This window comes from Aquarana catesbeiana, linkage group LG11, assembly GCF_042186555.1.
Source record: "Aquarana catesbeiana isolate 2022-GZ linkage group LG11, ASM4218655v1, whole genome shotgun sequence".
Taxonomy (NCBI): Eukaryota; Metazoa; Chordata; class Amphibia; order Anura; family Ranidae; genus Aquarana; species Aquarana catesbeiana.
Genome location: NC_133334.1, coordinates 25,111,056 through 25,125,827, shown reverse-complemented (window position 1 = coordinate 25,125,827; position 14,772 = coordinate 25,111,056). Strand labels below are relative to the sequence as shown.

Sequence of the window (14,772 nt, the reverse complement as noted above, 5' to 3'; positions counted from 1 at the left end):
CAAAAAGTACAAAATAGTGTTTTTTTTTTTTTTTGTTTTTTTTTCAAAATTGTCTCTCTTTTGTCCCTTTTTGTTGTTTATAGCGCAAAAAAAATAAAAACCGCAGAGATGATCAAATAGCACCAAAAGAAAGCTCTATTTTTGTGGGGGAAAAAAAAAAAGGGACGTCAATTTTGTTTGGGTACAGCGTCGCACGATCGCACAATTGTCAGTTAAAGCGACGCAGTGCTGTATCGCAAAAAATGGCCTGGTCATTGAGCAGCCAATTCTTCTGGGGCTGAAGTGGTTAAATCAATATCAATGACATGGTATTGATCAGAGCTATTTTATCTGGGGGTACTTGAGGACTGAGGTTGAGAACCACTCACTGTGTTAGATAACCAAAAATAGTGTCAGCACTAGTTTTGTTGTCCTCTTTTACAATTAAAAAAAAAAAGAAAAAAGAAAAAAAAAATTACAAAAAAACAAACAAACACTACTTGGTTAGTTCAGCAAGCAGGAATACTGCTATCAGAAGGAAAAAAGCCTTTTATTAATACTAAACATCGTGTTGATAAGTATATGGGTTAGACATCTATGTGTGGTCGCCCATCACACGTATACAAAACGCTTGTTTAAAGTACTGAAAAGCAAAACTTTATTGAACATTAAAGTGCTATTGGTAGGAAGATCAGTGTACAGACTCCAAATTGTATACATGAAAGAAGAATATTGTACAGGTCAGTAGTGTCTGCGTAGTTCTTAGACATTTGCGTTTCGCTCCGAATATAAAATTGGACACATTTTTCGTGATTTGGTTATATCCGAATACCCGAATTACAGTTTACTGAATGCTCCAAATAAGGAAAAACGGAAACAAATTTTACATCAAACTTCAGTCGAAATTCTAACTGTAAACATATTTCTGAAATCAAAGACTGTGTGCGTTTATTAGGAGTACCATTTCAAAATTATTATTTTTTTTTTGTTAGGCCAAAAGTGATTTTTTTTTTTTTTTTTTTTTTTTAAGAGTCATTGTAATCATTTGATGAAGATTTTTATTTTGTTTGTTCACTCTGCCACATTAGAACCTTTTTTTCTTTTTTAAGATTCAAATTTTATTTTGAAAATCGGTCGAATTTGAAAAACTTTAATTTTTTTTTTGTTTTATTTTTTTTAAATCAAATATTTTCAAATTTGACCAATTCAAAATGTATTGTTTCGAATCTTAAAAAAAAAAAAAAAAAAAAAAAAAAAAATTGGAAGAAAATTAGAAAAAGACATGAAATGAATTCCCGAATACGAATTGAATGAATCAACCGAATTTACCTAAACGAAATAACTAGATTAACGAATCAAAACAAATTTTTTCATCATGTACATATCTAGTAGTTCTAAAGAAAAAAAAAAATTGCAACTTTCTCACACACTACAAAAAACAGCCATTTTCCCAGAGACACCAACTTACTCCTGAGTTGGTATTGTACTATTCAGTATAATTTCTTCCGCTCAGTGTCACCCTTCTTTCTAAACTCCGCCATCCCTCCCAGCTATGGGTGTAACGCTGATTCGATTTTGAATTCACGGGGTAGAAAAATGGCCTTTTAAAAAAAAAAAAAAAAATTAAAAAAAAAGTAGGATGATTGTACTTACTGTAATATCGTATTTGGAGTCCACCGAGGGACACAGAAATTCTAAGACTGTTGGGTTATATTGCCTCCTGCAGGGGGCAGTATAACTCAACAGTCTAAGAATTCCCGGGCCACTCCAGTGCTATTTTCACTGTTTAATTCAGGTACTCGTATATCGCTGTCAATTTACACATATATTGTACATTCACATCTGTCCCTGCCCCCAAGGAGCTTACAATCTAAGGCCCCTAACTCACATGCATACATACACATACTAGGGCCAACTTAGACAGGAGCCAATTAACCTCCCAGCATGTCTTTGGAGTGTGGGAGGAAACTGGGGTACCCGGAGGGAGGAAACCCACGCAGGCAGAGGGAGAGCATGCAAACTCCAGGGAGGGGCTGCCGTGGTTGGGATTCAAACTGACTCCCCTAGTGCTGGCCACTTAGGCACTGTGAAACAAGAAAAATCCAGATGGCTGCACACCAAATGATCCACGTTTATTGAAAATGAAAGACCAAAATGACAGGTGGTGCAGGTACAGAGAGCACTGACAGTTAAACGCGTTTCGCCTAAATAAGCGCTGTCTTTAGTGAGAACCGCGTTTAACCTGTCAATGACAGGTGGTGCAGGAACATTATAAGACTGACAGGTAAACGCGTTTTGGGCTAAAGACAACACCTTAAACTATGTAGAGGGTTCTTTACTGTACGAGCGGCAAGGATGTGGAATTCCCTTCCACAGGCGGTGGTCTCAGCGGGGGGCACCAATAGTTTCAAGAAACTATTAGATAATCACCTGAATGACCGCAACATACAGGGATATACGATGTAATACTGACATATAATCACACACATAGGTTGGACTTGTGTCTTTTTTCGACCTCACCTACTACGTAACACTTATGAAAGTGAAACGCGTTTAACGGTCAGTGTTCTCTATTGTACCAGCACCACCTGTCATTTTGGTCTTAAACGTTCAATAAAAGTGGATCATGTGGTGTGCAGCCATCTGGATTTTTCTCGTTTCATATGGTGCACAATGCGAGCTGGGCTGGCACCCCAGAGGAGGTGTATGGAGATTTATCAGATGTGACCCCCCCCCCCCCCCCGGAGCAGCGATATAGAGCAGGGCACTCAGCCAATGTGCTGCCTATTTCCATACTTTGTTATATCTCAGTGCTGCTCATCTGCTCCAGCCTCTTTCTGCCACTTCCTGTCTACATGCCCTCGCTCCAGTACTGGCTGCACATCATTGCTCTGATAGCCTATGACGGGGGTGACTACATAGGAGAGACAGGGACAGTGTTGTCCCCTCGTAACAGGAAGTGCCTGAACAAGGCCCATCCTGGCAGGATCACCAGGGATTATTTTTTAAATGAAAGCTGCAGATGTAAAAAACATAAAAAAATAAAATAAAAATAAAAGACTAAAAGAAATGGCACGAATGTGGTAAAGTGTCTATGACGGTGGTAGCGAACCTTGACACCCCAGATGTTTTGGAAGTACATTTCCCATGATGCTCAACTACACTGCAGAGTGCATGAGCATCATGGGAAATGTAGTTCCAAAACATCTGGGGTGTCAAGGTTCACCATCACTGCCCTATGAGATGTTCAGCCATAGCAGCTCCGGAGAGTGCAGTCTACCCACCAAAACTCTGCCCTACTCTATCAGAAACCTAAAGTGCTCTCCGGAGCTGCTATGGTTGAACATCTTATAGATCAGTGATGGTGAACCTTGGCACCCCCAGATGTTTTGGAACTACATTTCCCATGATGCTCAACTACACTGCAGCGTGCATGAGCATCATGGGAAATGTAGTGCCAAAACATCTGGGGGTGCCAAGGTTTGCCATCACCATCATAGCGTCTGGTCTTAAAATGTATGTTACCCCAAAAATTCACATATAGGCATCTATTTTTTTAGGCTGGTAATGGTAGCCCTACAGAAATACCCGGTGATCCTGCCAGCTCCCCCCAGTTCCTGCTTGAAACAGGTCGTGCCAAGCACAGAAGTAGACCTGTGCTGGCATGGTCAGGGGGCAGGCTGATGCATGGCGTACCTGTATCTCCTGTAGTCAGTTTCGCAAACAACCCCCCCCAAACCCCCGCTGGATTGATTGACAGCAGCTCCCACCTGGAGCCTTGCTGTCAAAACTACAGCAGGCACATCTACTATGCAATACCCCCCCCCCCCTCCCCCATGTGGAAGAGGGGTGGGAGGGAAGGCTGTACAGTCACGTGACCACTGAACCCCCCCCCCCCCCCCAAAAAATGACATTTATAACAAAAGAAAATGTGATTATAGGTCAACAATCAGGGTGGAATTAAAATGTGCTTTTCTAGTAGTGTGGTCACAAATACTTTACTTGTGTGCTACATAATGCCGTCAGAGAACATAAAAAAAATACACTGCATAAAAAAATCATTAAACATTTAACTTATTGCTAATGAGAATTCCCCCTATGCTACGATCCAGTGACATCCAATAAAAGAAATTGTGTCCATCAGACCAGTTCAAGAGTCCCCCCCCCACCCCCCCAAAAGTGGGATTTCAGTTCTGGGTGGATGTATGCGGGAATCTCTCTGAGCTTCCAAAAAGGCAGAAGGTGATGGGGTTCCCAGCTCCGCCCACTTCTTGCAGCCACTGCAAAAAGGAGAGTGTGAAGTCCTTCGGGACATAAACTGAGAATGATGCAGAAGGAGTGAGACTTCCCTGCTGGTTAACGGGGGTGGGCCTGAGGCAGAGATGGAGGGGAGATCTCACTTAACCGATAATGCGAAGAAGTAGAAGAATCCGGCCCTATACGCACAAAAGGAAATGTCACTAATGAGCCGGCTCAGCCTTTAAAAATCAGTAGCTAATACACACTCCATCATCGCCATCTTGCCAAACCCAACGCCGGAGGCGCGGCTGGTTGTACGGCAGTCATGTGACACATCAACCTTAAAAACAAAAGTAACACCTCAAACAGATACAGAAAAGCATATTTAAAGCTGAAGCTTATTGTGATTATCTTTTGCATTTCTGGTTCCTCCCTCCCCTTCATCAAAAAAAAAAAAAAAAAAATGTTCATTACATTCCATATTTTAGACCCAGTGATGTCATCATTGGGCCTCTGTGGTTCTCTATGCAATGCAGGCAGATCATGGCTGGTAGGAGGGGCCTGCAGGGTGCCTCAGTACTCCTCTCCAGAGCCCTCAGCCCTGATGCAAGCAGTGGGTGTACTCTTGGGAGGACTTATGCAAATATCAAAAGGCCTTGATGGGCGGGTGTCAGTCTAGGGCAGTGGGCGGACTCTTGGGAGGAGTTATGCAATTAGAATGCCTTGATGGGCGGGAGTCAGTCTGGAGGAGTGGGCGGGCTCTTGGGAGGAGTTATGCAAATATTAAAATGCCTTGATGGGCGGGTGTCAGTCTAGGGCAGTGGGCGGACTCTTGGGAAGAGTTATCAAATATCAAAAGGCCTTGATGGGCGGGTGTCAGTCTGGAGGAGTGGATGTGCCTTAGGGAGGAGTTGTGCAAATATTAAAATGCCTTGATGGGCAGGTGTCAGTCTGGGGCAGTGGGCGGACTCTTGGGAGGAGTTCTGAAAATGTCAAAAGGCCTTGTGGGTGGGGGTCAGTCTGGAGAAGTGGGAATTCCCAAGCAGGTTGTATTTGCATGAAGACCACCCTAGGTAACACCCACATGTGATGCTGAGCCTCCATGACTTGAATACAATAAATGAAAGGGGGCGGGGCCAGAGACAGTCAGGCTGGGCTCTGACTTGCTGCAGCTTCTAATGCACATTGTGAGAAGCTCACAGTGTGCAGTGAAATCAGAGGAAGCCATTTCAGTCCAGGAGAGGAGCCGGTACAACTGTGCAAGACTGAAGGGGTGACTCGATGTCAAATTTAAATCTCGCCAAGTCCCAAAGTCAGAATCTGACGAGGTGAATGGTCCCAAAATTGCACACTTCTTAATAGTAGCCTTAAAGCGGAGCTATACCCAAAAAGGAGAAGCTCTGCTTGTTTGCTTGCTTTCAACCCCCCCCCCCCCCCCCTGCTGCCACATTTCCCACCTTTCGGGGGGAGCGGCTACATGTTTTTGACAGGTACCCGACCCAAATCGTGGGTGATCACGCCACAAAGAGGTCCCCCCGGAAGTTTAGCCCCCCCCCTCCTCATTTCCCTGCCGTCGGGCCATTCACAAAGCACAGCCCGCTTCGCACAGTAGGGAAACGGCTGTGAAGTCGCAAGGCTTTACTGCTGGTTTCCCTTGCAAGGAATGGCGGCGGCGGCGGCACCCGAGAGCCGATTGAAAAATCATCTGGGGTGCCGACATCTGACAGGTAAGTGTCCTAATATTAAAAGTCATTAGCTACAGTATTTGTAGCTACTGACTTAATGTTTTTGTCGGGGGGGCTGGAGCTCCGCTTTAGATTATGCAATTTTCTTTCCTTCCACTATGGGTGGATAGAAATTAATTTGCTTGATTTCCCCATCAACACAGTCAATGTTAATGGGGAAATCTTCCCCCCTGCAGGGCTATTGTGTTCTGCCGATGAGGAGCCTTCCCAGCTGGCAGAATACAATGACCACTGCTGACAGCTATAACCAGTGGTAGGGATTGCATGAAAAAAAAAAATCCAACCGGCCTGCCCGTAGATGGATCGAATCCCAGCTGTTCGCTGCTGAACTGGCCGAGATTCGATCCATCTATGTCCGGCTTTAGACTTCTGTGACTCCTGTGGGTGAGGACTTGAGTTCCCGACTCCGCCCACCCGGTTCTGCAATGACAAAGGGAGGGATCCCGCTGCTTCCAGGAGCAATGGGACTACACAACGAGGCCAGACAAAGCTACAGAGTTTGGGAGATCTCACTGCCGGAAATTCTAAAAAGAGATTCCAGCGAGTGGTAAAAAAAAGTTAAAAATCAAACTTCTTTGTTCCAGCACATCAGAGAACATTCCACACCAGCACCTCTTGCCGATGTGCTTCGCCCTCTACTGGTGGGGACTTAAAACGCATCAAATCCTTTACCAAGTAAAGCAGATAAGATAAAGATATGTCTATCTTCAATGAATTCAGCTGTTTGCTGGGAGTTCAGCTTTAAGTACCGACACCGAACAAACCAAACATTTGTGTTTCTTTGCATAAGTCCATTATTAAAAACCTCTCAAGTTTTAAAGCTATTTACAGTATTCACAGAGTGCAAACAGAAGCTTATATACTAAATATTAAGAGTGACAACAAATGAAGTTCTCCCAATGTTTATGGCAGTATGAGGCTAGGGCTGGGCAGGAGGTAGGGTTGCCACCTCATCCCTTTAAAACCAAACACATGTTAATTACACAGGTTCTGTGGCTAATTAAGGTGGTAATTAAACTCACTTGGTGCCTTATCTGCATTAAATTAGCCTCAGAACCTGTGTAATTCATATGTGTTTGGGTTTAAAGGGATGAGGTGTCAACCCTAGCTGGAGGGTAGGCACCTTGGGTTCTTCAGCAGGAGGGGGCACAAAAGAAGCAGAACCTGCAACCTGTGCTGCTGAATTTGTTTTAGTTGGGGGGGGGGGGGGGTGACTTTGGCCTAGTTCCTCCCTGGGTTCTAAAGGACCCGGTCCTGTCACTTGGCATGGGCACTACTATCCCCCTGAGAACTCACTGGTGACCTACACTCAGAAGGTCATAAATCTGGTCGTCCAGGACTCTACTGTCAGACAATCGGGTCCTGGAAGACAGAGCTGCACCCTATGACAAGAACATGAATCTGAAGTCAAGATGGTCATCTAGGACTCTGCTGTCTGACAATCAGCCCCTGAAAGGTGGAGTTCCACCCTATGGCAAGAACATGAACCTGAAGTCAAGGTGGTCAACTAGGGCTCTACTGTCTGACAATCAGCCCCTGAAAGGTGTAGCTCCACCCCATGACAAGAACATGAATCTGAAGTCAAGATGGTCAACTAGGGCTCTGCTGTCCAACAATCGGCCCTTAAAAAGGTGGAGATCCACCCTATGGCATGAACCTGAATCTGAAGTCAAGGTGGTCATCTAGGACTCTGCTGCCTGACAATCAGCCCCTGAAAGGTGGAGCTCCACCCCATGGCAAGAACGTGAATCTGAAGTCAAGGTGGTCATCTAGGACTCTGCTGCCTGACAATCAGCCCCTGAAAGGTGTAGCTCCACCCCATGACAAGAACATGAATCTGAAGTCAAGATGGTCAACTAGGGCTCTGCTGTCCAACAATCGGCCCTTAAAAAGGTGGAGATCCACCCTATGGCATGAACCTGAATCTGAAGTCAAGGTGGTCATCTAGGACTCTGCTGCCTGACAATCAGCCCCTGAAAGGTGGAGCTCCACCCCATGGCAAGAACGTGAATCTGAAGTCAAGATGGTCGTCTAAAGCTCTGCTGTCCAACAATTGGCCCCTGAAAGGTGGAGCTTGCATGGCGGCAGCAGTGGAGCAAGTTTGTTTTCAGCTACAGTAAAATGTATCGCGACAGCACGTCCTTGTCTGTACCCACATGATCCCAATGCCAGTAACTGGCTTTTCCTTCCATAGAGTAACCATAGGGAAAAGTAACCGATCCTCACCCGAAACATCAGAGAACCAATCAGAAGTCTGGATGAATAAACATATGATATGTCACAATGAAGGGCAACATTAAAACTAAAGATGACCCTTTGATTTTTTTTTTTTTAATGGAGTCTTTGAGCTCCAGCCAATGCCTAGGCTGAGAAATGCATCTTGGGAGAATGATGCTGCAGGCAGGAGGAAGCCGTCTCTCTCCTCTCCTCCTGATGACTCAATGGGACTTATATTATCGTCATGGGAAGCAGCTGGGGCTGATCTGTGTTAGACAACATGTGTACACACAAAAAGAGGACTGTTCCAGCTTTAAGATTTACATGATTGTGTCATGCCTGAACAGGCATCTCAGTCCAGGAAGTAAATGCTGACCTTGAATGATGCCTTAACATAAAATGGCTCCTATCTTCAGGAGGAAGGCTGATAAAAAAGGCATCGTTAGGGGGAGTACTGTGCTTAGCTGATATTACCTTTTCCCTAAAAAATGTCCTGATCCAAAACAAACCTATTCTATATTAATGTATGATGCCCAAACACTATGTGGCAAGTTATAATCGCCAAACAGAACTAATTGCAGATGCTCCTGCACAGTTCCACAGGCTGGACCATCAACAGCGGGGCACGTCTCAACACTGGTACTTAGAAAGGGGTGTATGAAAGGTTATCCAGTGACATTGTGCCAGCCACAGAGGTGGTGGTCAGCCAGGAAGGCGTGGTGCCAGGGACCAGTCAGCACTTTTATTGTGCCGGGTAGGGATATCGTTCTGGCAGCTGTCAGCCAATGGCACTGGGCCAGCCAGGATGGCACCATCAACCAATCGCACCGTACTGGCCAGAGACCAGCCAATCACACCGTATTGGCCAGAAACCAGCCAATCGCACCGTATTGGCCAGAAACCAGCCATTCGCACCGTACTGGACAGAAACCAGCCAAACACACCTTATTGGACAGAAACCAGCCAAACACACCTTATTGGACAGAAACCAGCCAATCGCACCATTCTGGCCAGAGATCAGCCGATCGCACCATACTGGCCAGAAACCAGCCAATTGCACCACACTGGCCAGAAACCAGCCAATTGCACCACACTGGCCAGAAACCAGCCAATTGCACCACACTGGCCAGAAACCAGCCAATTGCACCATACTGGCCAGAAACCAGCCAATCGCACCATTCTGGCCAGAGATCAGCCAATCGCACCGTACTGGACAGAAACCAGCCAAACACACCTTATTGGCCAGAAACCAGCCAAACGCACCGTACTGGACAGAAACCAGCCAAACACACCTTATTGGCCAGAAACCAGCCAATCGCACCGCATTGGCCAGAAACCAGCCAATCGCACCGCATTGGCCAGAAACCAGCCAATCGCACCGTATTGGCCAGAGATCAGCCAATCGCACCGTACTGGACAGAAACCAGCCAAACACACCTTATTGGACAGAAACCAGCCAATCGCACCATTCTGGCCAGAGATCAGCCGATCGCACCATACTGGCCAGAAACCAGCCAATCGCACCATTCTGGCCAGAGATCAGTCAATCGCACCGTACTGGACAGAAACCAGCCAAACACACCTTATTGGACAGAAACCAGCCAATCGCACCATACTGGCCAGAGTCCAACCAATCGCATCACACTGGCCAGAAACCAGCCAATTGCACCATACTGGCCAGAAACCAGCCAAACGCACCGTACTGGACAGAAACCAGCCAAATGCACCATACTGGCCAGAGACCAGCCAAATGCACCATACTGGCCAGAGACCAGCCAATTGCACCATACTGGCCAGAGACCAGCCAATTGCACCATACTGGCCAGAGACCAGCCAATTGCACCATACTGGCCAGAGACCAGCCAATTGCACCATACTGGCCAGAGACCAGCCAACTGCACCATACTGGCCAGAGACTAGCCAATTGCACCATACTGGCCAGAGACCAGCCAATTGCTTTTATAGCCAGGAATGTGGTGCGAAAAACATCTGACGACTGCACTGTGCTGCCCAGGAAAGCAGTGTGGTGGTTGCCAGTGCCAGCCAGGGAGGTAGCATGCCAGATGTCAAGCCAGGAAGGTGGGGTGCCAATGGTCAGCCAATGACAATGTGCCCGATGGGAAAGCAGTATGCCAGAGGAGAGTCAACTTCCGGTGTACCAACCCATGCAGGATTGGCATTATGCCAAAGGTCAGCCAATATCAGTGTGCAGGCCAAGATATCAGCCAATAAAGCTGCAGAATCTCTGACAACCAGGCAAAACTACAATACCAGATCACTCTCTTCCATCTGCATTCGCTTGTGGGCAATGCGGTGATTTATGGGGCATCACATGTGCTGTGATATGAGACATCCACAATTCCTGGCAGCAATACTAAATGTATATTTATGGGTAAAAAAAAAGAACTACGCAAAGCCATCTCCATCCAAAAACTGATCAGCAAGTCAAGCATTTGCTTCCTAGATCTCCCAACTCCACTTTCCCAGGCATTGCAAAATCAAAGGATGGTGTTGCGCTTTCCTATTATATACAATACTATATATATACACACACACACACACACACACACATATGACAAGCAATAAAAGGGTGACGCCTTCATTAAAGTGGTTGTAAACCCTTACATACACCCAGTGAAGTGATGGTCCTCAGGCGATACAAAGAGATAAAACAAATCCTCCTACATAAGTTGTACCTGTTTGGTTTGCATTCCTCTCTTCTATACATTCGTTCAAAGTCTAGAATTTAGCTTGTCTGAGCCGTTGGGTAAAAGCGGGCAGAGGAAAAAGGGCAGAGAGATGCAGAGCTCAGTAGGGAGGAGAAGAGAGGAGAGGAGAGGGGACCCCCCCCTCCACCCCTTCCACACAGGAATAGAGCTGAGGCTGTCAATCAGCTGGGAGCTCCCTCCCCTGTCACCTTTTTCCTCATGGTGTCAGAAAAACTTGTCAGAAGTGACTTATGCTGATAAAGGGACGAAGCAGCATGTAGAAATGACACTTAGTGCTCTGGATTGAGATAAGTACACACTATAGAGGGATGTGCTTTGTTCATATTTCATGTCTGAGGTTTACAACCACTTTAAGGACCAATGAGAAGGGGTGGAGACACAAAGGACTGCGCAGAAGTCTCAACACCGGAGAGCTATATAGATTCAGTCAATCCCTGCCCGCCTCAAACATCGCCATGCCAGTTCCCAGTGGAGTTGATCTTTAAATGACATAAATGAATTATTCATCATGAAGGTGAGGTTGTGTCCTCTATGTCAGTCGGAACAATCGCACACCAACACACAAAGTCCTAGTATAGCAGTAGTGTCTTGTAACCAAAGTCAGAAGTCTCTTGCCCCGCGGCATGAAATGAATGGAGATGCTTTTGGAAACGGCAAGGAATTCGTTTTTTTTTCTTTTTAGACCATTAATGTCCACGCTGTGTCTGAATGAGAGCTCCATTCACCCGGAGATGAACATCATTCGCGCAGGAAAGGCCGAGCGGCAGGAGTGCGCAATACTCATCTCGGCAGTAGCTGTAAAAGTCCGCCGCCGGTCAGAACAAAGTGTCATTGGGCTGCCCGACCTCATCCGCCAGGTTCAGTATGTAGCTGGCCACGTCCTCTTTAGTCGGGGCGTCAGACACCACCCAGGAGTCGTTCATTGCGGTAACCTGCAGGCGGCAGATTGGACAGTTGCGGTTCCGATCGCTCCTGTTGAGAAAGATTAAGCAAAATATATTTGCATTAGGACAAAAGGATTGTCATATTTTTGGTTTATAGTCCCCTAATACATTATAGTATTAACTTGTTCAGATCCGCGCTATAACCGAATGGCGGCTACAGCGCGGACCTACTTTGCTGGGAGTACGTCTATTGTCATCCTCCTGTGCCCGAGTGGCCTGCGCGCCCCCCTGTGATCAACCGAGTCTATGAGACTCGGCTGATCAGAGATCGGAGTAAGGAGTCGATCCCGGCTCTGTTTACATCACGTGATCAGCTGTCAGTCAATGACAGCTTATCATGTGATGTAAACAGAGCCGAAAAAAAAAAAAAGGACGATCACTAACAGCTCTCAGAGGGACATCGGTCCCGATCAAGGAGAGCTCATCTGTGCCCACCTGTCAGTGCCACCTACCAGTGCCACATCAACAGTGCTGCCAATCCGTGTCACCCACCAGTGCCCATCCGTGTCACCCACCAGTGCCCATCCGTGTCACCCACCAGTGCCCATCCATGTCGGCCATCCGTGCCGCCTTATCAGTAGCTAACCGTGCCGCCTTATCAGTGCCCACCAGTGCAGCCCACCAGTGCAGCCCATCGGCGCAGCCGACCAGTGCAGCCCATCGGCGCAGCCGACCAGTGCAGCCCATCGGCGCAGCCGACCAGTGCAGCCCATCGGCGCAGCCGACCAGTGCAGCCCATCGGCGCAGCCGACCAGTGCAGCCCATCAGTGCAGCCGACCAGTGCAACCCATCCATCAGTGCAGCCCATCAGTGCCCACCTGTGCAGCCTCATCAGCGCATATCAATGAAGGAGAAAAATTACCTGTTTGCAAAATTTTATAACAAACTATGAAACATGAGGTTTTTTTTTTTCAAAATTTTCCATCTTTTTTTGTTTATTTAGCAAAAAATAAAAACCCCAGCTGTGATTAAATACCACCAAAAGAAAGCTCTATTTGTGTGAAAAAAAAATGATAAAAATGTAATTTGGGTACAGTGTAGCATGACCGCGCAATTGTCATTCAAAGAGTGACAGCGCTGAAAGCTGAAAATTGGCCTGAGCGGGGGGGGGGTTAAGTGCCCAGTAAGCAGGAGGTTAATGTAGTATTAATGTTTATAGTCATCTGCTACAAGGGTGTGCATAACTGCGTTGGTTATACGCCTTCAGCTTGGGAGAGATAAAAGAATGGCATTGTTTGTTCTTAAAAAACTTTAAAAAAATTATATATTTGTATTACTTTATCTGAAAGTGGAACTTTTTTTTTTTTTTTTAAGTTTTAGTTTTTACAAAAAGGGGGGGCAGGCAGGATTTTTAATGCAGAAGAGACATACTTTGGCTCTTCTCCATTAGCTCACCGTAGCAATTTGGCAATGCCGAAGCCAACCGAACCCCCGCACACGAGTTACGTCATATGGGCCCGGCCAATGAAAGTAGTCGGCAACCAATACCCGGAAGCCAGCCGTTTGAAGATGTTGGCGGGGAGCTCCAGGAAGCCGCATCGCTGGAGCCAAGGTGAGCAGAGTTCCCTTTTAATAAATAAAAAAAGGTATTGCCAAATCATTAGGCCCCTACAGAATTAAAACATTTCTCTGGTCTGGATTATTATAAACTCACTAAAGCTGAAGTAACCAAGTCAGGAAACAAACTCATCTTTGCTGAGCCAAAAAAGGAATCCCGAATCTCTCTGATGAGTAAAATATGATAAGAATTTCACCCATTACAGCGGGTCACATGACAGGGCGCCTCACCATTTGTCAATACATTTCTGGCAGAAGCTGTGAGCGCAAGGCAGGATGAGGTCAGCGCGGCCGTCCATGCAGATGCAGCACTCCTCCTCGTCTGTAACTTGCTTCACCCTACCACACAGGAAGAGCAAAGTCAGGTCATTAGATTCTATCCAACTCTACCAAATGGATGTCAACATAACAGCAGCATGGACATAGGGCAGGAAATCATCAACTACAATCTGTACAAGAACGCTGAAAAGGTGTGAAAAAAAATATTGCAGTGAACAAGGTTTGTATCAACCTTAATATGCAAGTGAGCCCCCCCCCCCCCCCCCCAGCCCCCCCTCCCGCAAACTTGACAACCAGAATAATTAGTTGTCAGTAAAAGTCATGGATGCTCTATGGGGAGATTAAGGGAATAAAGGATGTGACCACAGGGGGCCCCTCCCACCTTAACCACAGGCGGCCCCTCCTACCACTGCATTCTATACGGACAACAGGAAGCCCCTTCCTATCACCACACCACACATGGACCACAAGACTGTGAATGTCTTCACTGTGTTCCATGGTCTATCTAATGCAGAGGTCTCAAACTGGCGGTCCTCGAGCTGTTGCGAAACTACAAGTCCCATGAGGCATAGCAAGGCTGACAGTTACAAGCATAGGCATGATGGGACTTGTAGTTTCGCAACAGCTGGAGGGCCGTCAGTTTGAGATCCCTGATCTAATGCCTTGGAAATTCTTTTGTACCCTTCTCCTGACTGATACCTTTTAACAATAAGATCCCTCTGATGCTTTTGGAAGCCCTCTGCAGACTTTGGCTTTTGCTGTAGGATGCGACTAAGAAAATGTCAGGAAAGACCTACTAGAACAGCTGAACTTTATTTGGGGTTTAATCAGAGGTACTTTAAATGACAGGTGTGTACTGACTCCTATTTAACATGTTTGAGCCCTGGTTCACATTGCAGCGAATTGCCGGCAATGGCGCCGTTCCCAAAAGTAGTTTCTGTACTACTTTTTGCGACCATCTGAGAAGATAACGAGCCTCGTCCACAAATACCACAAAAGACTTCAAGCTGTCATTGATGGTAAAAGGGGGCAATACACGGTATTAAGAACTGGGGTATGTAAACTTTTGATCAGGGTCATTTG

At 46.2% G+C, this 14,772-nt stretch overlaps 1 protein-coding gene across 1 annotated transcript in view; it reads right to left on the bottom strand.

Annotated features, from left to right (window-relative positions):
* Positions 1–483: 483 nt before the first annotated feature.
* RNF141 (ring finger protein 141) overlaps positions 484–14,772 on the bottom strand; it is a 42,081-nt gene continuing 27,792 nt past the window's right edge. The window contains exons 5-6 of the mRNA XM_073604086.1: positions 13,642–13,749; positions 484–11,881 (exon numbers count right to left, since the gene is read on the bottom strand). Of these exons, the coding sequence (XP_073460187.1) occupies positions 11,725–11,881; positions 13,642–13,749 (265 nt within the window). The 3' untranslated portion in view covers positions 484–11,724. The remainder of the gene's footprint in view (positions 11,882–13,641; positions 13,750–14,772) is intronic.